Here is a 22663-nt window from a genome sequence, read left to right as displayed (position 1 = left end):
GCATTTCTTCTGTAGCACTTGTGTTTACTTCCGCCGTCTGCCACCAAACTGTGTGATTCTCTGAGGCCAGAGACTATTTTAAATATGTTTATATTCCCAGTGTCTTCAGTTTCAGTGTCCAAAATACACATTCCACGTGTCTAGATGAATGAGAGGACAAGCAGTTTATGATATCTTGGCAAGATATCTAGGAATTCGGCTTTGCTGGGCTTGGCCACTGGAGGGCAGTGAATTACAGTGTTCTGACACTGCGCTGAGTTGGCCAAAGTTCTCTCTCCAAAGGGATGGAGATGGAATGCCACCTGGTCATCAGCGAGTATTTACTGAGCCCGATGCTGAGCTGGGCACTGCTCTAGGCATTGAGGGTGCCACCATAAGCAAAGTGACAAAACTTTCTGCCTTTTCCTTCTAGTTATTCAAGGAAAATGAAAGGTAATAGTCCTCCAAAGAGTATCAGGATTTTCATAGCAGCTTTATTCCTACAGACAACAGTTGTAAACAACCCAAATATCTGTTAACAGGAAAATGGATATTCCTACACTGGAATAGTACTCAGCCATAAGAAAGGACAAAGTACTGATTTGGCAGCAACATGGGAGAAACCACTTTAAAAACCATTCTGTTGAACAAAAGAAGCCAAATGACAAAAAAGTTCACGTTGGATGATCCCATTTAAATTGAGTTCAGAAATAATCGATGTGAATAGAAATCAGAACAGTTGTTTGCTCTGATGGAGACAACTGGGAAGAGGCCTGGGGAAGCTTTCTGGGGAGATGGAAGTGTTCTCTTTCTCCACTGGGGTGTTTTTGCACAGAGACACACATCTTTCAAAGCCAAATGGCTTTTACGTGTAGTCAACTGTGTGTAAATTATGAGTAAGAAGAAATCCCTTTCTTACAGGTTAAATTCTGATGACCAGAAACAGATAATAGAAAAGCAGGTGTTGTAGGAGGATAAGTGCTGTGGAGAAAAATGAAGCAGGAAAGATCAGAGATGGGCCCCGTTGGCAAGAGTGGGAACAGGAGCAGGTTTTAAACGGGGCAGTGAATCAGGGTCACACTGAGAAGAGGAGTTTGAGCAGAGTGCTGAAGGAGGCAGCGGGCAAGCCATGCAGTTTCCATTTTTGATAGTTAATACACAAATTTTCAGAAAAAAGACGTTGGAGGCCAAAGGTGAAACTGGCCAAACTTCCACAGTAATGGTGGGTTTTCATTGTTGTCTTAAGAGGACATTCCTTTTGAAATGTAAATTTTACATTGAAGTACAACTTACTCGTACATTTTTTTTTATATTGGGGAACATTGGGGAACAGGCCCGTCAGCTCCAAGTTGTTGTCCTTCAATCTAGCTCAGCTCCAAGTCCAGTCACCGTTTCAATCTTAGTTGTAGGGGTCGCAGCCCACCATCCCATGTGGGAATTGAACTGGTAACCTTGTTGTTGAGAGCTCGCCCTCTAACCGACTGAGCCATCCAGCTTCCCCTCGTATATTTTTTAAAGTACATATACGTGCACAGCTGGATAAATTTCCCCTAAAAAACCAGCACCCGTATCAAGACATGGAACATTGCAGAGTCCCCTGTGTTCCCGTCTAGTCCCCTCCCCCCCTTCCCTAGCAGGGGTAACTATTGACTTGTGACATCTCAGTTAGTTTTGCCTGTCTCTAAACCTTATAGAAATTGAATCATGTAGTAAGGACACTCCATGTTCCATTTTAATGCTCTTGTTTGGAGAGAATTGGGGAGTGGAGCTGGTGCTGAATGTTTTAGCACCCACCCTACCTGAGACTCTAACCCTTTCATCGAGATGCCCCCTGGCCCCGCCACCCAGATGCAGCCGCCTCCTGCGTGACAGGCAGGTGAGGAAGACGAGGCTCCTCCCGGCAGGAGGAGGCCCAGTCAGAGCGCTGAGCTGAACTCCTTTGAGCGGATACTGTGGAGGGCGGTGTGTGCATGTGGTGGGAGGTCCGGTGATGAACTTCCTGTCGTGTACGAGGTAAATTCTCCAAGGTCAAGTTGCAACTTGTCGTCTCCGGGACTCTAAGACCTGGCCTGCTCTCCCTGGCACCTGGTACGAGGGGCATGTCCCTGCTTTCTAACTCGCTCATTCACTCACTGTCATCTAACCCCAAGAATACGTGAGAAATTCTAACAGGAGAAGTTGAGGTAGCCACCACATTCAAGATGTTTGACCCTAGATGGGGAGCCTCCGGGCATCTGACGTTGGCATTGGGGCCCCTGGACTCCTAGAGCCTGTTCACATACTCATCTTGGTGACATGCTGCCTGGCCCTGTGGATGGGCTTTGGGCGGGTCCTACAAGGTTAAGTGTGTGCCGTTCCTTTGCCCCCAGAACCTGACACTCATGTAGTTTGGGCTCATACAACCTGGGGTCCTGTAGCCAGTGCCAAGAGGCTGAGTTAACCAGCGGTCACTAACATTTGCTAAGTAACAGTAAAAGTAATACAGGAACCTGTGTAAAATAGAGACAATTCGGTGGTGTGTTGGTTTAAAATTCATTTGACCTAGAGTATCATGACACAGGTATACCCAGGCTCCCTCACACTGAGTAGCGCACAGCCCGAGTTCACGTATCATTCTGAGATAATATTTACCTTAGCGTCACGACCTTGATTGACAGGCGCAGTCAGGAAGGGCTCATGGTCAGCGGCTTCTCTGCAGTTGGGAAACAGCACATCTCCTCTCACTCAGTCTGGAACATGGAACATGACACAGAACCGCCTCCCACTGGTCTCTGCTCTGTAGGAACCTCAGAAGAGGACTTTCCTCTGACCCCCGCCCTGGGGGAGACCAGCTGTGCTCACTCTCTGTCTGTCAGGGCTTTGACTTTCCTGGGGTTGCCGAGGGCCCCCCGCCTCTCCCTCTCCATAAGGTTTGCAGTGGGGTCCTTCTCTCGGCTGCTGCCATCAAATACTTGTCTGAAATACCAGGTGAATAATACCCAGCAACGACATTTTTATAGCACTCGAACCACTTAAAAATCATGACACACAGGTAATTAGATACATTCCTTGACACTTTTCTTAAAACTGTTTTTTGGATGAAATATCTTAAGTTTCTGTTTTATGAGGTTCTTCAGATATGTGGCCAAAAAGATTTATGTTTTTCTTTTCTCAATCAGTTTACTTTTGTGATCAGAAAATATGTAACATATTCTTAGGAGTTTAGTTAAAAAAAAAAAACAAACTGGAATCAGGTAAGCCCCGAGGCTTGGGAAAGACAAAGGCTGGCCGCAGTCTGATGCCTGGAATCCCATGGCTACCAGTCAAGCTGAATCGTTCTGACCCAGCAGATCACAGGCGAGACACTGCCTTGCGATGACAGATGGTTCCTGGGAAATGCCTAGAGCAATGAATGGGCAAGTTACTCTTGTCAGTTAGAGCAAAACCAGTTTTTCCAAGGCTGTCGAGCCTTTCTTGAGGCACATGTGAGGCTGCTTTAGGGCCAATACTTGGAGGTCTCAGAAAAATAAGCCCTTGACAGGAGTCACCACTCAAGTACACGGTGTCCTCTAATAAATGGGTATGATGTCGTCAAGCCCAGAGAGGGCGATTTGGTTTTTATAAAGAACTTTGGGCTTCCTCTTTTCAGATGCTTTGCCTCATAAAATAGCCATAAAATAGTCCTTAAAATCTCATTCCCTCCAGTCTGAGTCCTGGCTGCCGTATGTTCTGTAATGACAAGCAGACACTGCCCTCATTCAAGACTACATTGCAGGCACGGATTCCTATTCCAGCTCACTCACAGGTAGAGTTTTCTCAAGTAGGACATCTCATGATCCTTCTGAACAGACTGTGCTGAATGAAGCCCTTCAGAGAGCATTTGGGACCCCCGTCTCTGCTGCTTTTTGCTGGTGCATTCAGCTCACATTTTTGACTGAATGTGTGAATTTTATTCTCCCAGCAGGCAGAACACTAGAACTAAGCTCTCCTCCCATTCTGTGAAGTGCTGGTGAGCTTTACCCCTGTCTGAAAGCAAAGGGCTAGTGGGCGGGCACGATGGCAGAATAAAAGCCCTGGGCTCCAGGCCCCTCAAGACTGTTCGGCACGTGTCTGTTGGTCCCTTTGCTTCCTGGACCCCTAAAGGTTTGGAATTGGTGCAATTTCTGAGAATGGCGTTTTACCAACTAAAGACCTCATGTTGTTAGATCTTCCTCCTTAAGAACAAAAGATGGAAATGGAAACTTCGAAATGGACTTGTTTTTAAAGTACGTTTTGGAATTGTTAAGTTTGGCTGTGAATAACAGAGATTCAAAATAACTGAGGCTGAAACAAGATAGAAGTTTATTTGTTCCTCATTTAATAACAATAATACTAGCTAATGTTTACATAATGCTTCTTTTGTGCCAGGCACTGTTATTGGCACTTTGAATATATGAACTTCTTTAACCCTTATAACGTCCTGTGACACTGGTAGGGTATCACCACCTTAACAGGTGAGGAATTGAGGCGCAGAAGGTAAAGCCATTTGCCCAGAGCCACATAACTGGTGAGTGATAGCCCGGCTTTGAGCAGTCTGGCTGCAGAGTCTGTGCTCTTCTGCACGTGGTCTTCTGTCTGGAAAAGGCCACAGGTCACCAGGGCTGACGTGGCAGCCGTGCTCTCTGTTGTTCTCACGGATCCAGGCTTTTCTCCCTCGTTATTCTGCTCTGTATGGTTTCCATGCCCAGTGACATTTCCACTGCAGGGTTCTGGGATTGTAGAAGCCCCAGGTGAGAAAGAGCCTTCACATTATTATGGAGCTCTGGGTCTTCATTTGGGAAACTTCGTGTGTGAGTCATCGGAGGTGGTTTTTGTCCTGAGCTGTCACAGCGTTTCTTACAACCCTGTTCTCATAAAGCAGGAGCTCCTCCTTGGACAGTTAGTGCAAGGAAGCGGCGCTCTTTCCTCTGGCGCTGCTGTGCTCTGGTCCTGGAAAGCAGTCTGGTCTGGTGGCCCCTGTGGGGTAGGTTTGCCTCCACCTGTGCCCAGCGCAGTTTTCATGCCCTCTGAAGGGACAGTTCCTGGAGGCATTGTTTGCGGTCGTGGGTGTTGGAGAAACCTGGGTATCTGTCCCTGGGGAATGGATACAGATGGGGGGGGAGGCAAACGTGGGGCAGTGAGCAGCCACACGCAAGGAGCTTGGAAATGTGATACGAAAAAGGATTCTGAGCTAGGTCTTACAGCCCAGTATAATTAAATTAATAGTGTGTACATGGTCACCGCCCAAAAACTCTACATAACAAGTGTTTCAGTTAGGAAAAAAAGAAAGATGTTATTTCTTGGAAGGTTTTTTTTCTTTGCTCAGTGTAATTTCTCAAATGGACCTCTGTATATTACCTGAAGTCTTAGTTTCTGCAGGCGTCGTGTTGTTTTACAAAATCTTGATTCTTTTTTGCTGATAAAAGACAGCTGTAGTCAATTATAGCTCTTTTTTTCTAACATAATATGCATTTTTTTCCTGATTATAAAATTGTGCTTATTGTAGAAGATTTGTAAAGTCTAGTAAAGCTTAAAGAAAATAAAAACGCTTTATCCTTACCACCTGGGGAATAAGCACGGTAAGCCTTGTGATATACTTTGTTTTTCCGCTGTGCTTATGTAAACACACATAAATATTGTATGCACAGTATGAGAGGATACCATAAATAGTTTTGTGCCTTGCTCTTTTCCCTTAACACACTCACATACTTTCCCGTGTCATTACACATTCCTAAGAAACTTCATCTAAAATAAACTATATCGCACCTACTGTGTGCCAGGCCCCGTTGTTTGCACTTTACATGTGTTCACTGTGTCTGTACTTCGAGTCGAACTTCTAGGTTGTTCCCAGGACCATAGCTTTTCTGACAAAACACCCTGCCTTCCCCAAAAGGGTTTGTGCAAGGTTAAGCACATTTGGAAAATTTCTTGTAACTTCTCAAATCTTTTTGTTTGTTGTGATCTTTGTGAATCTCCAAGGTGAGCTATATAATGCTGCATTTCTCAACCATATTTGTCTCTGGAACCCCTTCTTTCTTGAATATCTTATAGGATTGATGTTTTACAAAATCCATCTTAGAACTACCAACTTGATGAAATTAAAACCTAGACGCTACCACAGGTTTGGGCCATCTTTTTTCACACTCTCATCTTCACTTCTAAGAGGTGAGAGCATGAGTCGGCCTTGTCAGAATTTGGGGATTGCATTTTTAAAAATGAATGGCAGGGGCTGGCTAATGAGTATTGGAGACAGCTCACTGAATTTCTGAAATCAAATAGGTTTTCCAACCCATCTCTGGGGGCCTGGGTATAGCTCATTCCCGTATTGAAGATCCCTGCCTTTCCATTGGGTGGCACTCAGCAGCAGCATTCACCGTATTTTGTGATCACAATGGAAAGGCTCTGTATCACACATCATTTCTGGTACAGCAACTTATATCAAATAAAAACATTGCAATGTGTCCTCATCCACCTTATTCACCAGACCTGGCACCGTGCAACTTCTGGCTCTTCCACAAAGTCAAAATGACCATGAAAGGTAAATGTTTTGAATCAATTCAGGACATGGAGGCAGCCACGACAGCTCAACTAAAGATACTCATGAAAGAGGACTTCCAGAACCGCTTCAGAAAGTGGCAAGAACAGTGGGATAAGTGTGTTCAAAGTGAGAGGGAGTATTTTGAGGAAGATTAATGGCAATGTGTCTTTTACTGTAATAATTTTTTTTAATTTAAATATTCACCGTATGTTTTGATTACACCTCACATGGTCCCCTTTAAAAGAGGTACCATGGCTAAAGAAGTTTTGGGAAACGCTGGATAAGCAAGGTTAAGCACATTTGGAAAATTTCTTATAACTTCTCAAATCTTTTTGTTTGTGAGTGACCTTTGTGAATCTCCAAGATGAGCTATATAATGCAGCATTTCTCAACCAGGGGTTCTGTGGGACCCCTTTTTTCTTGAATATCTTATGGGATTGATGTTTTACAGAATCCATCTTAGAACTAACAACTTGATGAAATTAAAACCTAGACGCTACCACAGGTTTGGGCCATCGTTTTTTCACATGCTCATCTTCATTTCTAAGTTGTGAGGCCATGTGTCGGCCTTGTCAGAATTTGGGGATTCCATCTTTAAAAATGAACTGCAGGGGCTAGCTAATGAATATGGTAGACGGCTCACTGAATTTCTGAAATCGAATAAGTTTTCCAACCCATCTCCAGGGGGCTGGGTATAGCTCATTGAACACGAGGCCTGAAGTATCTTTTTCTAAAACGGAATGAACAAATCAGGGGAAGAGAAAGATATGTTGGCCCCAGCAGAACTGGTGTGAGAAATGCCTGTTCAGTGTTGTACGAGCTCCAGAACTTTCCTGGGCCATTTTTGCCCACCTGACGAGGAGCGGAGGAAGGAGAGCAGACCCCTGCTCCTGGGCGTCAAGTTAGCCTGGGTCTGCCCTGGCTGGAAGGACCCCCTTAAAGATACTAGACTCTTATCTTTCTCTCTCCGTTTTTTAGAGAAGACCTCTGGACTTTCTTCACCTTTTGTTTTACAGAAGAGGATGTGGAGAACTTTGATGTGACCAATTTGTCTCAGGACATGCTGCGAAGCATTGAAGCCGACAGCTTTTGGTGCATGAGCAAGTTGCTGGATGGGATCCAGGTAAGTGGTTCTGCCCATGTGGGACGCCCAGGGTCGGGGCTTCCTGCAGGCCTTTGGGTCCCTTATTGCTCTTCTGCATCAGACAGCCTCCCACTCCTGCATAGCTCCTCTTTGGGGTTCATCCACTCCTACCTCTTTCATTAGCTTCACAGCTTTCAAAAGGCAATACTCTAGGGTCCCCTGGAGTCTCAGGAAGTCTCCACATTGCCCTGGCTTTGTCATCAGAGCACGTCCCTACTTTGTGCTGCACCCAAACCATGTGGCTTGCCTCTAGCGTGCAGGACTCTGTCAGGCTTTCCCCATGCTCTGCTGTACTCTAGATTCCTTTGTTCTTCCAAATACTGACACCAGCTTTGGAAAAATAGCTTGTGTTTTTAAACGTGTTTCTGTGAATGCGATGGGTGGTAGCATAACTGTTTGGAGTCCCTGCTTATCCTGGGCTCTGTGTCATTTGCAGGATAACTACACCTTTGCACAACCTGGGATCCAGAAGAAGGTCAAGGCACTGGAAGAGCTTGTCAGTCGGATTGATGGTAGGTTCCGAGGAACAGGAATTCTCTAGCAATAACACAGTATGATTCTGACGCGAGCAAGTTATGCTTGTGGGTCCCTTCCTCAGCCCTGTTCCTAGCCATGACTCTTTCCAGTTTACTCTGTGCTCTTAGTGGCACAAGTATCCTTCTAGATCTCCGCAGGAAGGTGAGGTGAGTGTGCTGCTGTTACAGCACATTCTTTTTTCTCCTTAGTTTTCTGTCACCAAATTCTATCAGTTCTCCTTCAACATCTCTCCTCAAACTCACCCTTTCTTCTCCATTTTCCTAGCCACTGCTCTGATCCCGCCATGCCTCCTTCATACTCTTTCCTCTTCCAAACCTCCTATCACACAGCTGCACCTTTCTAAAGCATTGTTCTGGCCACATCCGTCTTCTGCCCTAAAATCTCTGGTGGCCCTCCATTGCTTTTAGCATCAAGTCTGTAGTCTGACCTTGTCCTTCAGCAGGTGACGTAACTCAGGACTCATGGGCTTGACGCAGGGTCCTCAGGTCTGGCTGATACCCCAGCAGGACTTCCCGGAGCTCCCTGTGACCTGTTTGGGCTGGGGGAGATAAGATGGGGCTCTTCCTGAAGCAGAATGTCTTTGAGAAACAGGAGCCTTCCAGGAATTCTTTGGCTCTGGCTTGGAATAATGGAATGTTACAACTAAAAGGCAGCTCGGGAAGCCCTACTCTTGACTGATGAAGAAACAGAGCCTCAGGGAGAGAAATCAGAGTTAAGTTTCACAAAGAACACGTGGAACCTAACAGGAAGGTCTGTTCAGGGAATCTCTAGCACCAGTTAAGTTGCAAAGCTTCTTTAGAACTTCACCAGTTATTATACCAAATAGTCTATCTTATTTCCTGCTTTTCCCAGTCATGGACATTCTGCTTTCAGCAAGCATTGCCTTTCTTCTCTTTCTCCTTTCCCAGGTTCTCGTTTCATGGAAACCTTACCTGATATGTTCCACTCACGTCAGCTTCCTTGTATGACTTAGGACTTCAGTCTTCCCAGCTAATTTGCTTATTTATAGTGGTTTCCTTTATAATTCCTCTGGTCTCCCCAACCCAGCTGTTAGCCCCATGGCAGGGCCTGCATCTAGGGCTCTTGCGTCCCTCAGCTGGGTCGTGGTACAGGGCACGTGCTGTCATAGCAGGGCCGCTGAGCTGGCTGACGGGCTGCTCGTCAGTCGGGTTCTAGAGGCCAGAGGCTGTGGTTTCTGCCCCTGTCTGCCCGAGCCTTGATGATTCTGCCCTCACAAATAAACACCTGACAAATAATGGCGTAGTTGTCTAGGGTGGTGGGTTTTTGAATGTATATACCTTTATTCTTTGAATTATACAAGTAATACTTATTACAAAAGTTTAAACAATTCACAAAAAGAAGTAAAAATCCTCCCCCTTCCTTAAACTCTACGTCCCAGAAATAATCATTGTTAATAGTTATTCTTTCAAAAATTGCAGTAAGTCATTCCCACAAGCCAGGTGCTGTTGTAAGCACTTTTATTTTCTCATTTTATCCTCTCCCAAACCTTCTAAGGTATGAGTGATTATCTCCATTTTGTAGATTACGAAATTGAGGAGGATAGTGATTTTTTTTTGAAATCCTGTTAAGTATTATCTGAAGGGCTTTCATGTAGAGCAGGGATCAGGTTTGTTTGGGGTTGTTCTAGAATATCACCCAAACACCAACGGATGGGAGTGAGGAGGGAGCTGGTGTCTGCTGACTGTGGTGAAGCACTTTCTGGTGAATGCCTTCAGACGTCAGCGGGCGGGGCAGCCCTGAGTGGAGCCGGGGAGCCTCTCACTGGCAGGCGTAAGTCCCTGCTGGCTGCCATCTGTCAGGGATGCTGAAGAGGAAATCCTCACCAGCAGGAAGGTGGCCAAGGTGACCGCCAGTCTGGCTTTTTCTCCGATGAGTCCTAGTGAACCTTGCATCTCCTGCTTTGTGGCTAGAGCAGCCCCCTGAAGGAAGAAAGGCACCTGGGACCTCACTATGGGATGTGAAAGTAGTTGTGTGCGCAGGCTGAGGTTACCCTGCAACAGGACAACCAGAAGCCGGGTTGCCCCTCTGGCTGGCTTCCCCAGGGGAAGGAGGTGGAAAGAAAAGGAAACGGCCCTTTTGGCTCACGTGAAGGCCTGGTCCCCCAGGTGGTGCCCCCAGGGCCAATGACACTTCCTGTTTCAGAGCAGGTACACAGTCACTTCAGGAGGTACGAGGTCGAATACCTACAGTTTGCCTTTCGTTGGATGAACAACCTGCTGATGCGGGAGCTTCCCCTGCGCTGCACCATCCGCCTGTGGGACACGTACCAGGTTTGAAGAGACCCTGCCCTCTGCACGCCAGGCTGCCCGTGCGCCCATTTGCTGCCCTGTGATGGAGTGCGGCTGCTCAGAAGTCCCCCCGCCTCCTGTCTAATTCTGTGTCTGCCTCCGCTTCCTGGGCGGAGCCCCTGCTGTACAGGCCTCAGCGTGCCCAGCCGTGAAAGGGGTGCTGTGCAGCTTTCCCACCTTGGGGAACGATTGGAACTAAGAGGACTAGAGCCAGCTCCTTGGCGGGGCTTGGAGCCCTCACTCTGTTTTTTTTGCCTTCCCAGTCTGAACCAGAAGGCTTCTCCCACTTTCATCTCTACGTGTGTGCGGCTTTCTTGATCAAGTGGAGGAAAGAGATCTTAGATGAGGAGGACTTCCAGGTGAGTGGGCAGGAGCTCCGCCGGAGCTGGGGATGAGCATCAGAGTGAGATATTCCATTGGTGGGGGCGCACAGGCAGAAGGTGCCACAGCAGGCACCTGGCTGGGAGGAGGGAAGGAGAAAAGGGGTTCAGAAGAAGCTGCCACTCCCAGTTGGCAGGCAGTCACTGGGGCCCAGAGCTCTTCAATCTGAGAGGGTTTTAGTGCCAGAAAGGCTGCAGAGCTGCCGGGCAGGCCTAAGGGATCTCATTCATTCCCGGACGAGCCCTTGTTGGATGCTTGCCACATGCTCAGCATCAATGACGGCATAGGATATTTTGGAAAGTAAAACAGGCAATGTCTCTGTTCTCATGGAGCTTCCATACTAGTTGGGAGGAGACTTACAATAAACGAAAGCACATTTAAAAGAATGTTAGAAGGTGATAAAAAATGTTTTTAATGTAGAACAGGATAAAGAGATTATTAGATGGTAGGAAAAGGACAGGTTGTAATTTCAAATCAAGTAGTCAGGATAGGCTCAGTGAGAAGGTGACATTTGGGCAAAGGCGTAGGGAAGGTGAGGGAGAGCCATGTGGACGTCTGGGGAAAGAACGTCCAGGCAGAGGGGACAGCCAGTGCAAAGGCTATAAAGCAGCAGTGTGATGGCGCCTCGTGTGGCCTGGAGCAGAGTGGTCCAGGGGAAGAGCAGGAAGAGGTGAGGCCAGAGAAGTGACAAGGGACCCAGATCACAGAGGACTTTGTAGACACTGTAAGGACTGTGGCTTTTACTCTGAGTAGAAGGGGATCCCTAAGTGGGTCTTGAGCAGACGAGGGACACAGCCTGACTTACGTTTTCAAAGGATCACTCAGGCTTCTGTGTGGACGGTAGGTGTGGGCAAGGGTGGAAGCAGGAGACCACCCAGGAGGCTATCGTCGTCCTCTAGGTGAGGCATGAGGGAGGCTTGGACCTGATGGTGGCAGTGGGGTATGACAAGTGACCCGATCTTGGATGTAAGTAGAGCCAACAGGAATTCCTGATGAGTTGGGTGTCAAGTATGATAGAAAGGGATGAGTCAGCATGACTTTGCAGTTTCCGAGAAGGCTTTAGGAGGAGCAGGTTTCTGGAGGAAGATCTGGAGTTCAGTTTTGAGTGTGTTGAGTTTTAACTGCCATTAGACATCCAAATGGAGATGTAGAGTAGGCAGGTAAGTCTTACGAGTCTGGAGTTGGGGAGAGAGAGAGGTCTGGACTGGGCTAGATGGTCCTTACAGCCAGGATGGTGGCTGAGACCCCTAAGGAAGGGAGTGAGGACACAGGAGAGCTGAGGACCAGCCCTGAGCCCTGGCCCATGCCTGCACGAAGGGGCCGGGAGAAGAGGTGGGTGGAGCACAGGAGGCGGAGGGGAGCGGTGAGAGTGCAGCGTCCTGGGAGCCTTGGCTGGGGATGTGAAGAACACGGAAGCAGGGCAGCTGTTAGGTGATGGCATGCCAGGCAGGTGCTCCAGGAGCCCTGGGGATGGGAACTGCGGGGTGAGGAGAGCGATTGCCAGGCTCTAGTCTGCAGAGAGAAAGGCCTGAGGTTGTTCATGGCTGTCAGCTCTGGGGCAGTGGTGGGCTTTGGTTTTTCTGCTTGATGCATTCTGAACGGGGCGGGGGCGGGGGGCTGTTGTTTGTTTGTTTTAAATGGGCATGTATTTTTTTTCAAAGCAGGGGCAAGAGAGGCAGGGAAGGCTGCGTGTTTTTCTAAGTTCTAACTAATAACACAGGTGTTCTCGAGAGCAGCAGTGTCTCCACGTGATCCCTGGGTGTTAGGTGGTGGCTGAATGCAGAAGCCTGTTCAGCGGCTCGATGGGGAGTCAGCACCTGACTTGCCCAAGTAAGGGCTTTGGAAGAAAAAGGGAAGAGTGGGCTTCTGTGAGTAGATGCCAGCTGTGGTGCCAAGGCCGCAGGCAGCTGATGAAGAGCCACGGCTGCTGCCAACAAGCAGCACATGTGACGTCCTAGGATGAATGAGCACACGGGGCTGCGATGGCCGCGTGTCGGCAGAGCTACCAGTTTTGATAATGTGGTTGGTGATATCGAGAGCGTGGAATCTGATTTAGTTATCATGAGCCAGGCTCAGAGGGCCTTGTCACATGTGATGAAAGTGCTTCCCGGATTAACTCAGGGAGTGTGGAGGTGATTTTTGGAATGGCTTTTAGCAGTTTATAGTCTCGACAGCCTAGGACAACAGTCTATGACTTTAAAATTGCGCTAGACATAGAGATGTAGCATATTCGATTATCTGGTGGATCTGAAGTCTTTCTCCAATAACCCACAGAATAACAAGGGGGTTTTCTATCAGCTGCTGTGTTAGCACCTTAGTTAGTCGTACGTACAAAGGAGCCTCGCCGCTTTCTTTTAGACAAAGTAGAATGGGCAGTGAAACTGGATAATCTGCAAAGTGCCTCCCAGCCCCACAGTTCTATAATTCTGTGAATAATGAGAAAACAAATGTGTCTGGCTGTGGTAGGATAGTCAGGAGACGTCCTTTAGGAGACAGAAGCGTGGCCCAGGTGCGAGGAACGAGGCACAAGAACCTTGTTCGAGAGGGTGAGACACTGGCCCATGATCTCTGCAGAGAAAAGGGCCGCCTATACTTAAATCACTGCAAAGGAAGCTCTCAACGAATACGGGTATCCCAGAGAGTCAAACAGGCTTAGCCTGGGAGAAAGAAGTTTGGGGCTAAAAGCTGTAGTGACTCAAAGGAAAACCACATGAAGTAACTGCAGAGATGAAAGTCAGATTTGTGGCAGTTTCAGCCGACCAGCCATGTCTCACCCTTACAAAGCAGGGAAGAAGAACCCACTGTGAGGGGAGCCAGTGGAGGGTGTCAGGAAGCAGCGAGCCTCCTAAAGTTGGGGACTATACAGAATAGGACAGTGGTAAGCCACGGTCTCTGGGGCCGGTCTGCCTGGGGTCAAATCCTAGCTCTGCCACTTTTCTGGGTGTGCACCCTTAAGAAGTAAATTGGCTCTCTATGCCTCAGTCTTCTTACCTGTGAAATGGGGATAAGAATCCCTGCCTCCTAGGGCCATTATGAAAATTGTACAAATTAATACACATGAAGTGGTCAGCATCGTGTACTGTGTATATAGCCGTCAAAACAGTGAATTTATCATCGTTAGTATTGCTTCCTGCAATATACTCCTCAGTCTGGGAAGCAGTAAAGTGAAGACAGAGCTTTAGAAACCTGTCTGAGTGGTTTTTGACTTACCTGAGTAAACCATGCTCGGCTCATCCTGGGTGAAACTGCCAAGCTGGGTGAACAAATGGGGCTGGACAGGGGGTGTCAGAGGGTGCAGGGGCAAAGGGCAGTGCCCAGCTGTGGCGAGAGCCCCCAGAAGGACAGTCGCTTGCCTCTTCCGGCCCAGCGGTTGCTTGGAGTCATGCTGCCTGGGAGAGGGGGCCAAAAACAGGCAGTGAGAGAGTCACCTTCACAGTTTCCTTCCTTCCTGAGACCTGAGCAAGGGAACTGGAGGCGTGTCCGTGCACGGGTGCTGTGAGGGCAGGAAGCCCCGGTCCTCTGGGCCACGGGCTGCTGGAAATGACAGCCCTCAGCAGAGCTGGGCCTGGCCTCTCATGGTAGAGGAGACCTCAGTAATGCTGGCCCGTAGCCTGCGTTGGCATGATAGGATAATTATGATAATAGGTTGCATTTTATGAAATTGTTTTTATCGGTCAAAATGGTCAAATATTGGCAATTTCGTAAGATTCAATATAATAATAACTAATTCTTAGCACTTTTGATGTTCCAAACACTATTCTAAATGCTTTCCTGTGCTAATTCATTTAATCCTTGAACAGTCCAACAAGGGAGGTTATAGTTACGACCCCCATTTTACAAATGGGGAAACTGAGTCACAGCACAATTAAATAACTAGGCCGAGGTCACCCAGGGAATAAGTGATAGAGAGCTGGAATCCATGCTTACATGGTGGCTTCTCACAGGCAGGGGTCTGCTTCTTCCTCCTCCTCCTCTTCCCAAGACTTCCCCTGCCCCCTCACCACTCTTCCCCTCTCATTGACAATTGCTGGCAGGATATCTTCTCACAAAATAAATGTTTAACAAAAAACCGGTGGTTTTGAAACTGGAAAAGCAGTCCTCCGAGGTCCTGCTGTTGCTCTGCCACCATTGTAGCTGCTGGGTTTTTCTCCTCCCACTGCCAGCAGGGCCTGCACCATCCTGGCGCCCTTTGGTGCTCTCCCACCCAGGGGGCTGGAAACCTCACACGTGTGTCTGTGGGAAGGAGGTGCTCTAATGGGCACGAGTGCAGGTGGCTGGAGCAGGGAGGGCCTCTGGGCCTCGGTATTGAAGCCCTGAGCACGGCCCTGAGGGAGCTCCTGGGCCTCAGAGCCACCTGCCCACGAAGGGCAGCGGGTCAGACTCAGGAGGGGCCGGGGATGAGGGATTCTACCCCAACAAGGTTTTTAAAGGGGTTTGTGTGTATGTGTGTGTCTCTCTCTCTTTACTTTTCATTTTGAAATAATTTTACACTTACAAAAATGTTTCAAATATAGTGCAGAATCCCCGCCCCGATCAACTGGATATTACATCTTACACACCATGCCACAATTAACCGGCCAGGAAACTCATGTCGATAAAATGCTGTTAATCTACAGACCTTATTTGAATTTTACCAGTTTTTCCGTTTATGTTCTTTTTCTGAATCGGTACGAATCTGGGATAGTTCCTCAAGTCTTTCCTTGTCTTCTGTGACAACATTTTCAAATGTTTCGAAGAGCACTGGTTAGTTATTTTATAGAATGTCCCTGAATGGAGGGCTGTTTGGCATTTTCTCGTGATGAAATGGAGGGTGATGCCTTTCAGAGAAGAAACCACAGAGGTGACGTGCCCCTCGCAGGACGTGCTGTCACGTGGTGCATGGTGCTGGCACGTCTCGTGACTGCTGCCCTTGATCACGTGGTGCGTGGTGGGTCTACCAGGCTTCTCCACTGTTGTAAAGTTACTATTTTCCCCTTGATAATTAATAACTATCTTCTGGGGAGACACTTTAATACTATGTAATTACCCCGCTTGTCATCTTTCTTTTTCACCCACTAACATCTGTTAATGGTTCTTGCCTGTAACAATCATTACTATGATGTTTGCCTAGTGGTGATTTTCTATTTTCATCATTTCTTCTATACTTGTTAGTTGGCATTCTACTCCAAGGAAGAGCTGTCCCTTCCATTCCATTTCTTATTCAAATATTTATTTATATCAATGTAACATTCGTGGGTATTTATTTTACTTTATGGATTTCCCAATTGTCATTATTTATTTTGCTGGTCCTGTTGTCCCAGCTTTGGCCCTGGGGTACGCCTTTAGGTTGGTTCTGGTACCTTTTCAACCCTATCATTTTTAAGCAGTTTCTTACTTTCTGGCACCACAAGATGTTTCCAGGCTTGTCTTGTATTTTCTTTGCCCCAGTCTTGGACTCAACTGTTTCTCCAGGGAGCCTGGGTTAATTAAGCTAGTTTTTTGCCACTAAAAATTATTTAGATGTGTCATGATAACTTTGGAAATAAGATAGTAGGAAAGCATTTATGTGAAGTTCAAGAACAGGCAAAACTAATTGATGGTTGATTGAGGTCAGTGGTTGGTGGGGAGTGTTGCCTGGGGAGGAGCGTGAGCCTTCTGCCTTCTGGGGCAGGACGTGTTTTTCACCTTGATCGGGGTGGTGGTTTTATGTATACGGAGGGTGCCAAAAAAATGTATGCACATTGTAAGTAAGGAAAACTATTAAAATTGTAATACTCACTGTATACCGATAACAAAAGATGACTATAAGTCACGTTTGATGTCTGCATCTACAAGAGGTGCTCAGAGTGGTTCCCATCAGCGTCCAGACACTTCTGATGACGGTGAACTACTGCTTGAGCAATGCTGACCAAAGTGTCCACTTGTCTACATTTTTTTGACACCCCCGATATATATAAAGCCATCCAGCTATACACTTAAGATTTGTGTAGTTACTGTATGCAAGTTATATCACATTTTAAAAATTTAAAAAGAAAAGACTACAGGGGAGTGCATGGTAGGAGAAGGGCAGGCACGTGGTTCAGTTTGTCGTGAGGCCACCATTGAAGGGTGGGGAGGAAAGTAAGTGGGTAAGTGGTGGAGGAAAATGCAGCTACACTAAAATCTACCCACCAGACAGACTGTTGACCATGTAAAAATTGCCCCAATCGAAATGGACGAAAGCTTCCTTCCTCACAGGGGAAGGCTGAAGAGTAAGTGATTGTACTTGAATCTTGGTACCGCGTGACGATCTTGATTTTGGCAGGTTGGAGACTTGAAGAAAACAGTGTAACGAGTAGGATTCAGGGCCGACAAGTCCCGGAACTCATCAGATGCGAGGTGGTGGCCGTGCAAGGGGTTGTGCAGCACTGAGTGTGTTGGGGTGTGAGCGGTGATGGTGGGAAACCCTCCTGGCTGAAGGGAAGCTGCAGTGGTGGTCAGATAGGCTGACATTGGCCTTGGACATGGGATCCTAATTCGTAACCAGCGGGGCCTCCACATGCAGTTGTGAGGGGAAGGGAACTGTGGGGGGAGGGCGTGGGGGCTTCTATCCCCCGGCTGTGAGCCTGAGGAGGGCTGTACCTGCCCAAGGGGGTCTGTCAGGCTGTTACAGATCCTGGAAGGAGAAGGGAAGCAAAAGGGACTCTGCAGGGAAATGGGCCGCGCATGTGACAGCTGTCCCTGCTCTGATGTAGGCTGCACGGAGAGCAGGCCCTTCTCAGCACTTGCCCGGGGCCTGCCCTGCGCTAGGTTCTTCTCCCTGATGGGGAGGTGGAGGAGAGGCCGCTGCAGCCAGCCACGCAGAGGTCTGCCGAAGGGTTTTCCCTGCAGAGGAACGGCCAGAGCAAAGGCCCTGCAGGATAAGAGGTTGAGGTGCTGGGGAAAGGAGGAGGCAGAGGGAAAGCAGGGTGGCTGGAATGTCAGGAGGTGAGGGGACAGCACTGGTGAAGACCGTGGGAAGGGGGTTGGGCTTGATTCTACAAGAGGGAAACTTGGAACCCTTCCCTTTGTCACATCAACAGCCAGCCCTGAAGCCTGGCCCTGTAACGTCTGGGACTTGACCTGCCCTGCCAGCTCTTTGGAGATGGGATGAGGAGGGATGCCTTGGTCCCACCCCAAAAGTCAGCCGAGTCCCAGGGATGTACAATCCGTTGTTAAATAACAAAATCATAGCAAGGAGAGTGCACTTGCCAGCTTCTGCTCTCGGGCCAAGGCTGAGCCTGGAATGTTAGTGGGTCTGGGAAAGCCTCAGTTAGGTCCCTGGAGAACATGCTGTTCTTCCTGACACCCAGGATAGAGAACACCATTGGGGCAGGTGTGGGCATCAGACTTTGGGGACACTTCCCCGTGTCAAACCCAGGACAGGAAATCTGCGGGAGTTCTGTGAGTGAGTTTGGCAGGCCCCTGGGTCAGTGTGCCACCACGTAACACAACCAAACGAGAAGAGCTGCTGGGAGAGAGAAAGAAACCAAACAAGAAGAGTATAACAGTGGTATAATGTGGCCATGGTGAGATGGAGGTCATGGTGGCCCTTTACTGCTCAGGAGCAGTCTAATTTATGGTCTGTCAGTCTCCTCACAGTAGCTAATGCTTAGGGCAGATAAGGGAAGAATTTGGGAGGACTCCAGGCGGTGCTCCCCGTAATTGTGTTGGATGTGCAGGAATGCCAAGACCCCATTACCTGTGTCTAACTACCTGCTTTGTTTTCCCTGAGAGACATGATCCCCATAAATCTCTGTGGGGAGTTGAGGGACAGGAGGTCTCTACTTCTGCATCTGCTTCAAGCTGAGAAGAGGGGTAGAGCTGTCCCTACCCACTGGGAATTCACAAAACTCTCGTCATGTCTGTTCTTAAAGAAGAGGGGGTCTCATATCTGCATTGGTCAGGGTGCACTGGAAGCCTCGCTGAAGCATAATTCGTATCCCAATGGCCCCTAGATGAGGAGAAACAGATGTTAGTTAATAAATTAAAAGCGCTTGCTCCAAGGATAGGACTTGAAGCCCAGTTATCTTGATTTCACCCAGGGGTTAGGTCTGGACTGGCTTGAGGAGTATTAAAACCCATTTGGTCTCTGGGATGGCGTTTATTTATCCAAGAGTTAGGTCTGGAATGGCTTGGGGGAATGTTGGGCTGCAATGAATATAGCTCACAGGCTTTTAAGTAGTTATTAAGCAGGGGTGAGAGATTCTGTGATTTAGGCCAGGAGCAATCTTTAGTTTAGGATTTAGAAACTGATTAGAAGAGTGATTAATACCAGGGGCTAAAGAGCTAAGAAACTAGGGAAAAGGAGACTTACAATTTCTATAGGGAGGGAGGTTTAAAACTTTCAAAGTGAGGGAGCTCTCCCATATCAGTTCCACCAGGGACCCAGGCCTCGGAGAATGCAGTGAACGAGCAGCTGGCAGGTAAAGGGCAGGTGGCAGTTGCTCTGAGAACGGCCATCCCCCCGAGGTTGCAAACCACTGCCTGTTGGCCCGCTCCTGAGCCTGGCCTTCAGTCCCCAGCCCAGCCAGGGCTCGTGGTCTTGTTTTCTTGTGTCACTGACATTTTGCATTTTGTAATAAATATTTTGTTTTTTAAAGAAAATTTCTGCAGAATAAAGTAACCCACAGGAAACCTAGACACTTACTTGACAATAACAGTGTATCTAGGAAAAGTGTGCCCGAGTCAGAACAGCACCTGAGCAAATAAATGCCTGGTCACACTAGAGTAAGAAGTCATCTCGGGACAGCATCTATGGGAGCCCAGAAAAGCATGGGACCCCACAGAGATGTCGGGGCAGGTGCCAACAGGGCCTCGGGTGTCTCAGCCAATTTCCAGGGAACTCCAAGGACCAGCCGTCACAATTCCTTTTGTGACATAAAATGGGAACCGACAAGGAAGTCATGGGGACCAGCTGATGAGTCTAAACCAGAGTAGCAGCTGGTCTCAGAATCCTTTGCTTTCATCTTACGGAAGAAAATCTTAGAGAGATTCCTACTCTGAAAATATCTTTTGTAGGAGAGGAGAGAGGTCAGAGTCATTAAATGAAACAGTGCTAAGCCCGTGGGACGTTCCAGGCCTAAATAACAAACTAAGTGTAAATACATCCCTTGAACCAGATGGCATCCACCCATCCGTTCTACAGGAACTCAAGGGGGAGAGTGTGGAATGTTGCCCAAACGCACGCCCCATCTTTACAGAGAGCCAGTGAATTGCCGGTTTAAATCCTGCCCAGAAGGGTTCAGAGTGAGCCCTGGAAACTGAAGGTTTCCCGCCAAAAGCAGGCTGGTGTGAGAAAGAACATGATTTCTAGACACATAAACAAAACAAGCCATTGAGGGGCAATCAACATGGCTTTCTCTGAGGGGAAACTTGCTAAATGCCCTAGGTACTTGGATGCCTGGGAGACCAGCGAATAAGTTGGGCTCTCAAGAAGTGTACATAAAGGGCATTTTTTTTGAAAATTTGTATTGAAACCAGGGGAATTGTTTTGCTACCTCATGGATCCTCAAAACAGGAGGGATTTGGGTTTTTTTGTTTGTTCGTTTTGGTTTTTGGTTTTTAAAGATTTTATTGGGGAAGGGGAACAGGACTTTATTGGGGAACAGTGTGTTTTCCAAGTCAAGTTGTTGTCCTTTCAATCTTAGTTGTGGAGGGTGCCATTCAGCTTCAAGTTGTTGTCCTTTCAGTCTTAGTTGTGGAGGGTGCAGCTCAGCTCCAGGTCCAGTTACCAGTTGCTAGTTGCAGGGGGTGCAGCCCACCATCCCTTGCGGGACTCGAGGAATTGAACTGGCAACCTTGTGGTTGAGAGCCTGCGCTCCAACCAACTGAGCCATCTGGGAGGCAGCTCAGCTCAGGGTGCCGTGTTCAATCTTAGTTGCAGGGGGCGCAGCCCACCATCCCTTGTGGGACTCGAGGAGTTGAACCAGCAACCTTGTGGTTGAGAGCCCACTGGCCTATGTGGGAATCGAACCAGCAACCTTTGAAGTTAGGAGCACGGAGCTCCTACCACCTGAGCCACCAGGCTGGCCCCGGGATTTGTTTTAAAAGACTTACTTGACTAGGAAAGTATTTTGACATGCTTGAATATACTTTACATTTGCAAAAAATGTTCCAGTATTGCTAAGTGATTCTACAGTATCTTATTTAATAGTAGATATTTCATGTGACCTTTTAAGTTCTTTTCCTGTCAATTATTATACATCCTATCTTTGGTTGTGCTTGACTCTTATCGCTGAGTAAAATTAATCAACTCATCCAGATTTCCTTCAAATGGCTTCCTTTATGACTTCTTGTTCTTTCTGCATTGCGCCCCACTTCTCACTCCAATGCAAGCAGTATATACCAGGGGTGCCAAAAAAAAAGCATACACGAGACTTGTATTCGTATTTTGTTATGGGTATATATTATTACAATTTTTTTTTATTGGGTAACTGTGTTTTTTCCCTTGGCCCCTTATCTAATTCTCTCTCGCGCGCGCTATCTCTCTCTCTCTCTCTCTCTCTCTCTCTCTCTCTCTCTCTCTCTCACACACACACACACACACACACACACACACACACACACACACACACGGCTCAAATTCCTCTGCCGTATTCCTTTTCCTCTGGGATCTGTGGATTCTTGGCAGGTACCTGGGCCCTTTTCTACTATTTCAGCCATTTCCAGCTTTTCTTTTGTGAAAGCCATTGCCCTTTTCCATTAATTTGGAATCTTCTTTACCTCTAGATAAAAGCACCTGGTTTGTGACTAACACTTTCTTCCACGAGCCATGATCCTGTAGTTTCTACCTCTTCATGTGTTTCCCAAATTGATCAATGTATTAGGCAGGTTTTTGCATTGTTACAGCAATGGGATGCGGGGTGGTGGTGGTGGTGTGTGCATTCCTAGGCATAGCTATCAGGTGGCAGAGTGGTTTCTCATACTTGGCCTCACTGCCAGTGGGGAAGGTGGGGACATTAACTTGGCCAGGGATAGAATTATTACCAGGCTTCTAGCAAGGCTACAAGAAGTGGAAATTACAGGTAGATCCTATCCCAACAAAGAATATTCTCTTCTAGATAGATCATGCCTTTGTTGGTTGCTTTTGTTTAACAATTATATGTGTACGTAACCATTATAGAGAAATTAGGAAAAATAAAAATTAGGTACCTCAGATCTTACCACACAAAGATGATACATTTCCTGCCAGACATTTCCTTTTGCAAATCTATATGAACAGATTCATGTTGTGTGTATATAACTGTTAAAGGAACCATTGTTTATACTTTGTTTTAAAACCTCTTATCACTTTACAAAACATAGTGGATGTTCTATAATGTCAAAAAGTCTACATCATTTCCTCCATTTTCTTATTTTTTACATATTACATGTGTAAAAATTTTGAAAATATTAAAATAATAACTTGGCTACAGGGTGATCTGTTTTAAAGATTGACCGTTATTTAATGAGAATCACTCTGTGTATGACGTCTAGGGGTTTCCTTCCTTGGGATCTCATTATTAGGCCTGCGTCTCAAGTGTGCTTTTATTCCTTCAGGAGCTTTTTAATTCCTCTAGTGGTAACCCCAGACCTGGTTGCCTGCGGGAATCATTGGAGACGCTTGTGAAAGGTGTGGATTGCTGGGTCCCATCCCAGGTCTTTAGAATCCAAAACTTGAGGAATGAGGCTAGGGTGCGTGTATTTCTAAGAGTTTCTGCGGTCTTCAGCTCTTGCAGCCTGGTTGGAACCACTGGCTGTGATGACAAGTGGGAGGATCGCTTGAAGCCCTAAGGGTCC

At 47.3% G+C, this 22663-nt stretch overlaps 1 protein-coding gene across 4 annotated transcripts in view; it reads left to right on the top strand.

Moving 5' to 3' along the window:
- The window catches only part of LOC308496194 (TBC1 domain family member 22B), a 65708-nt gene that overhangs the window by 36510 nt on the left and 6535 nt on the right, over window positions 1–22663 (top strand). For 3 of the 4 annotated variants that reach the window (XM_081044989.1, XM_081044991.1, XM_081044992.1), the window contains 4 exons: window positions 7531–7637; window positions 8095–8170; window positions 10359–10486; window positions 10768–10863. In XM_081044989.1, coding sequence (XP_080901115.1) covers window positions 7531–7637; window positions 8095–8170; window positions 10359–10486; window positions 10768–10863 — 407 coding nt within the window. Of the gene's footprint in view, window positions 1–7492; window positions 7638–8094; window positions 8171–10358; window positions 10487–10767; window positions 10864–22663 lie in introns of all 4 variants that reach the window. The other variant, XM_081044990.1, reaches the window with a different exon arrangement.

The sequence above is a fragment of the Rhinolophus hipposideros genome, assembly GCF_964194185.1.
Source record: "Rhinolophus hipposideros genome assembly, chromosome: 3".
Lineage (NCBI taxonomy): Eukaryota > Metazoa > Chordata > Mammalia > Chiroptera > Rhinolophidae > Rhinolophus > Rhinolophus hipposideros.
The sequence above is the reverse complement of the archived record's forward strand: the minus strand, read 5'-3'. Positions and strand labels throughout refer to the sequence as shown.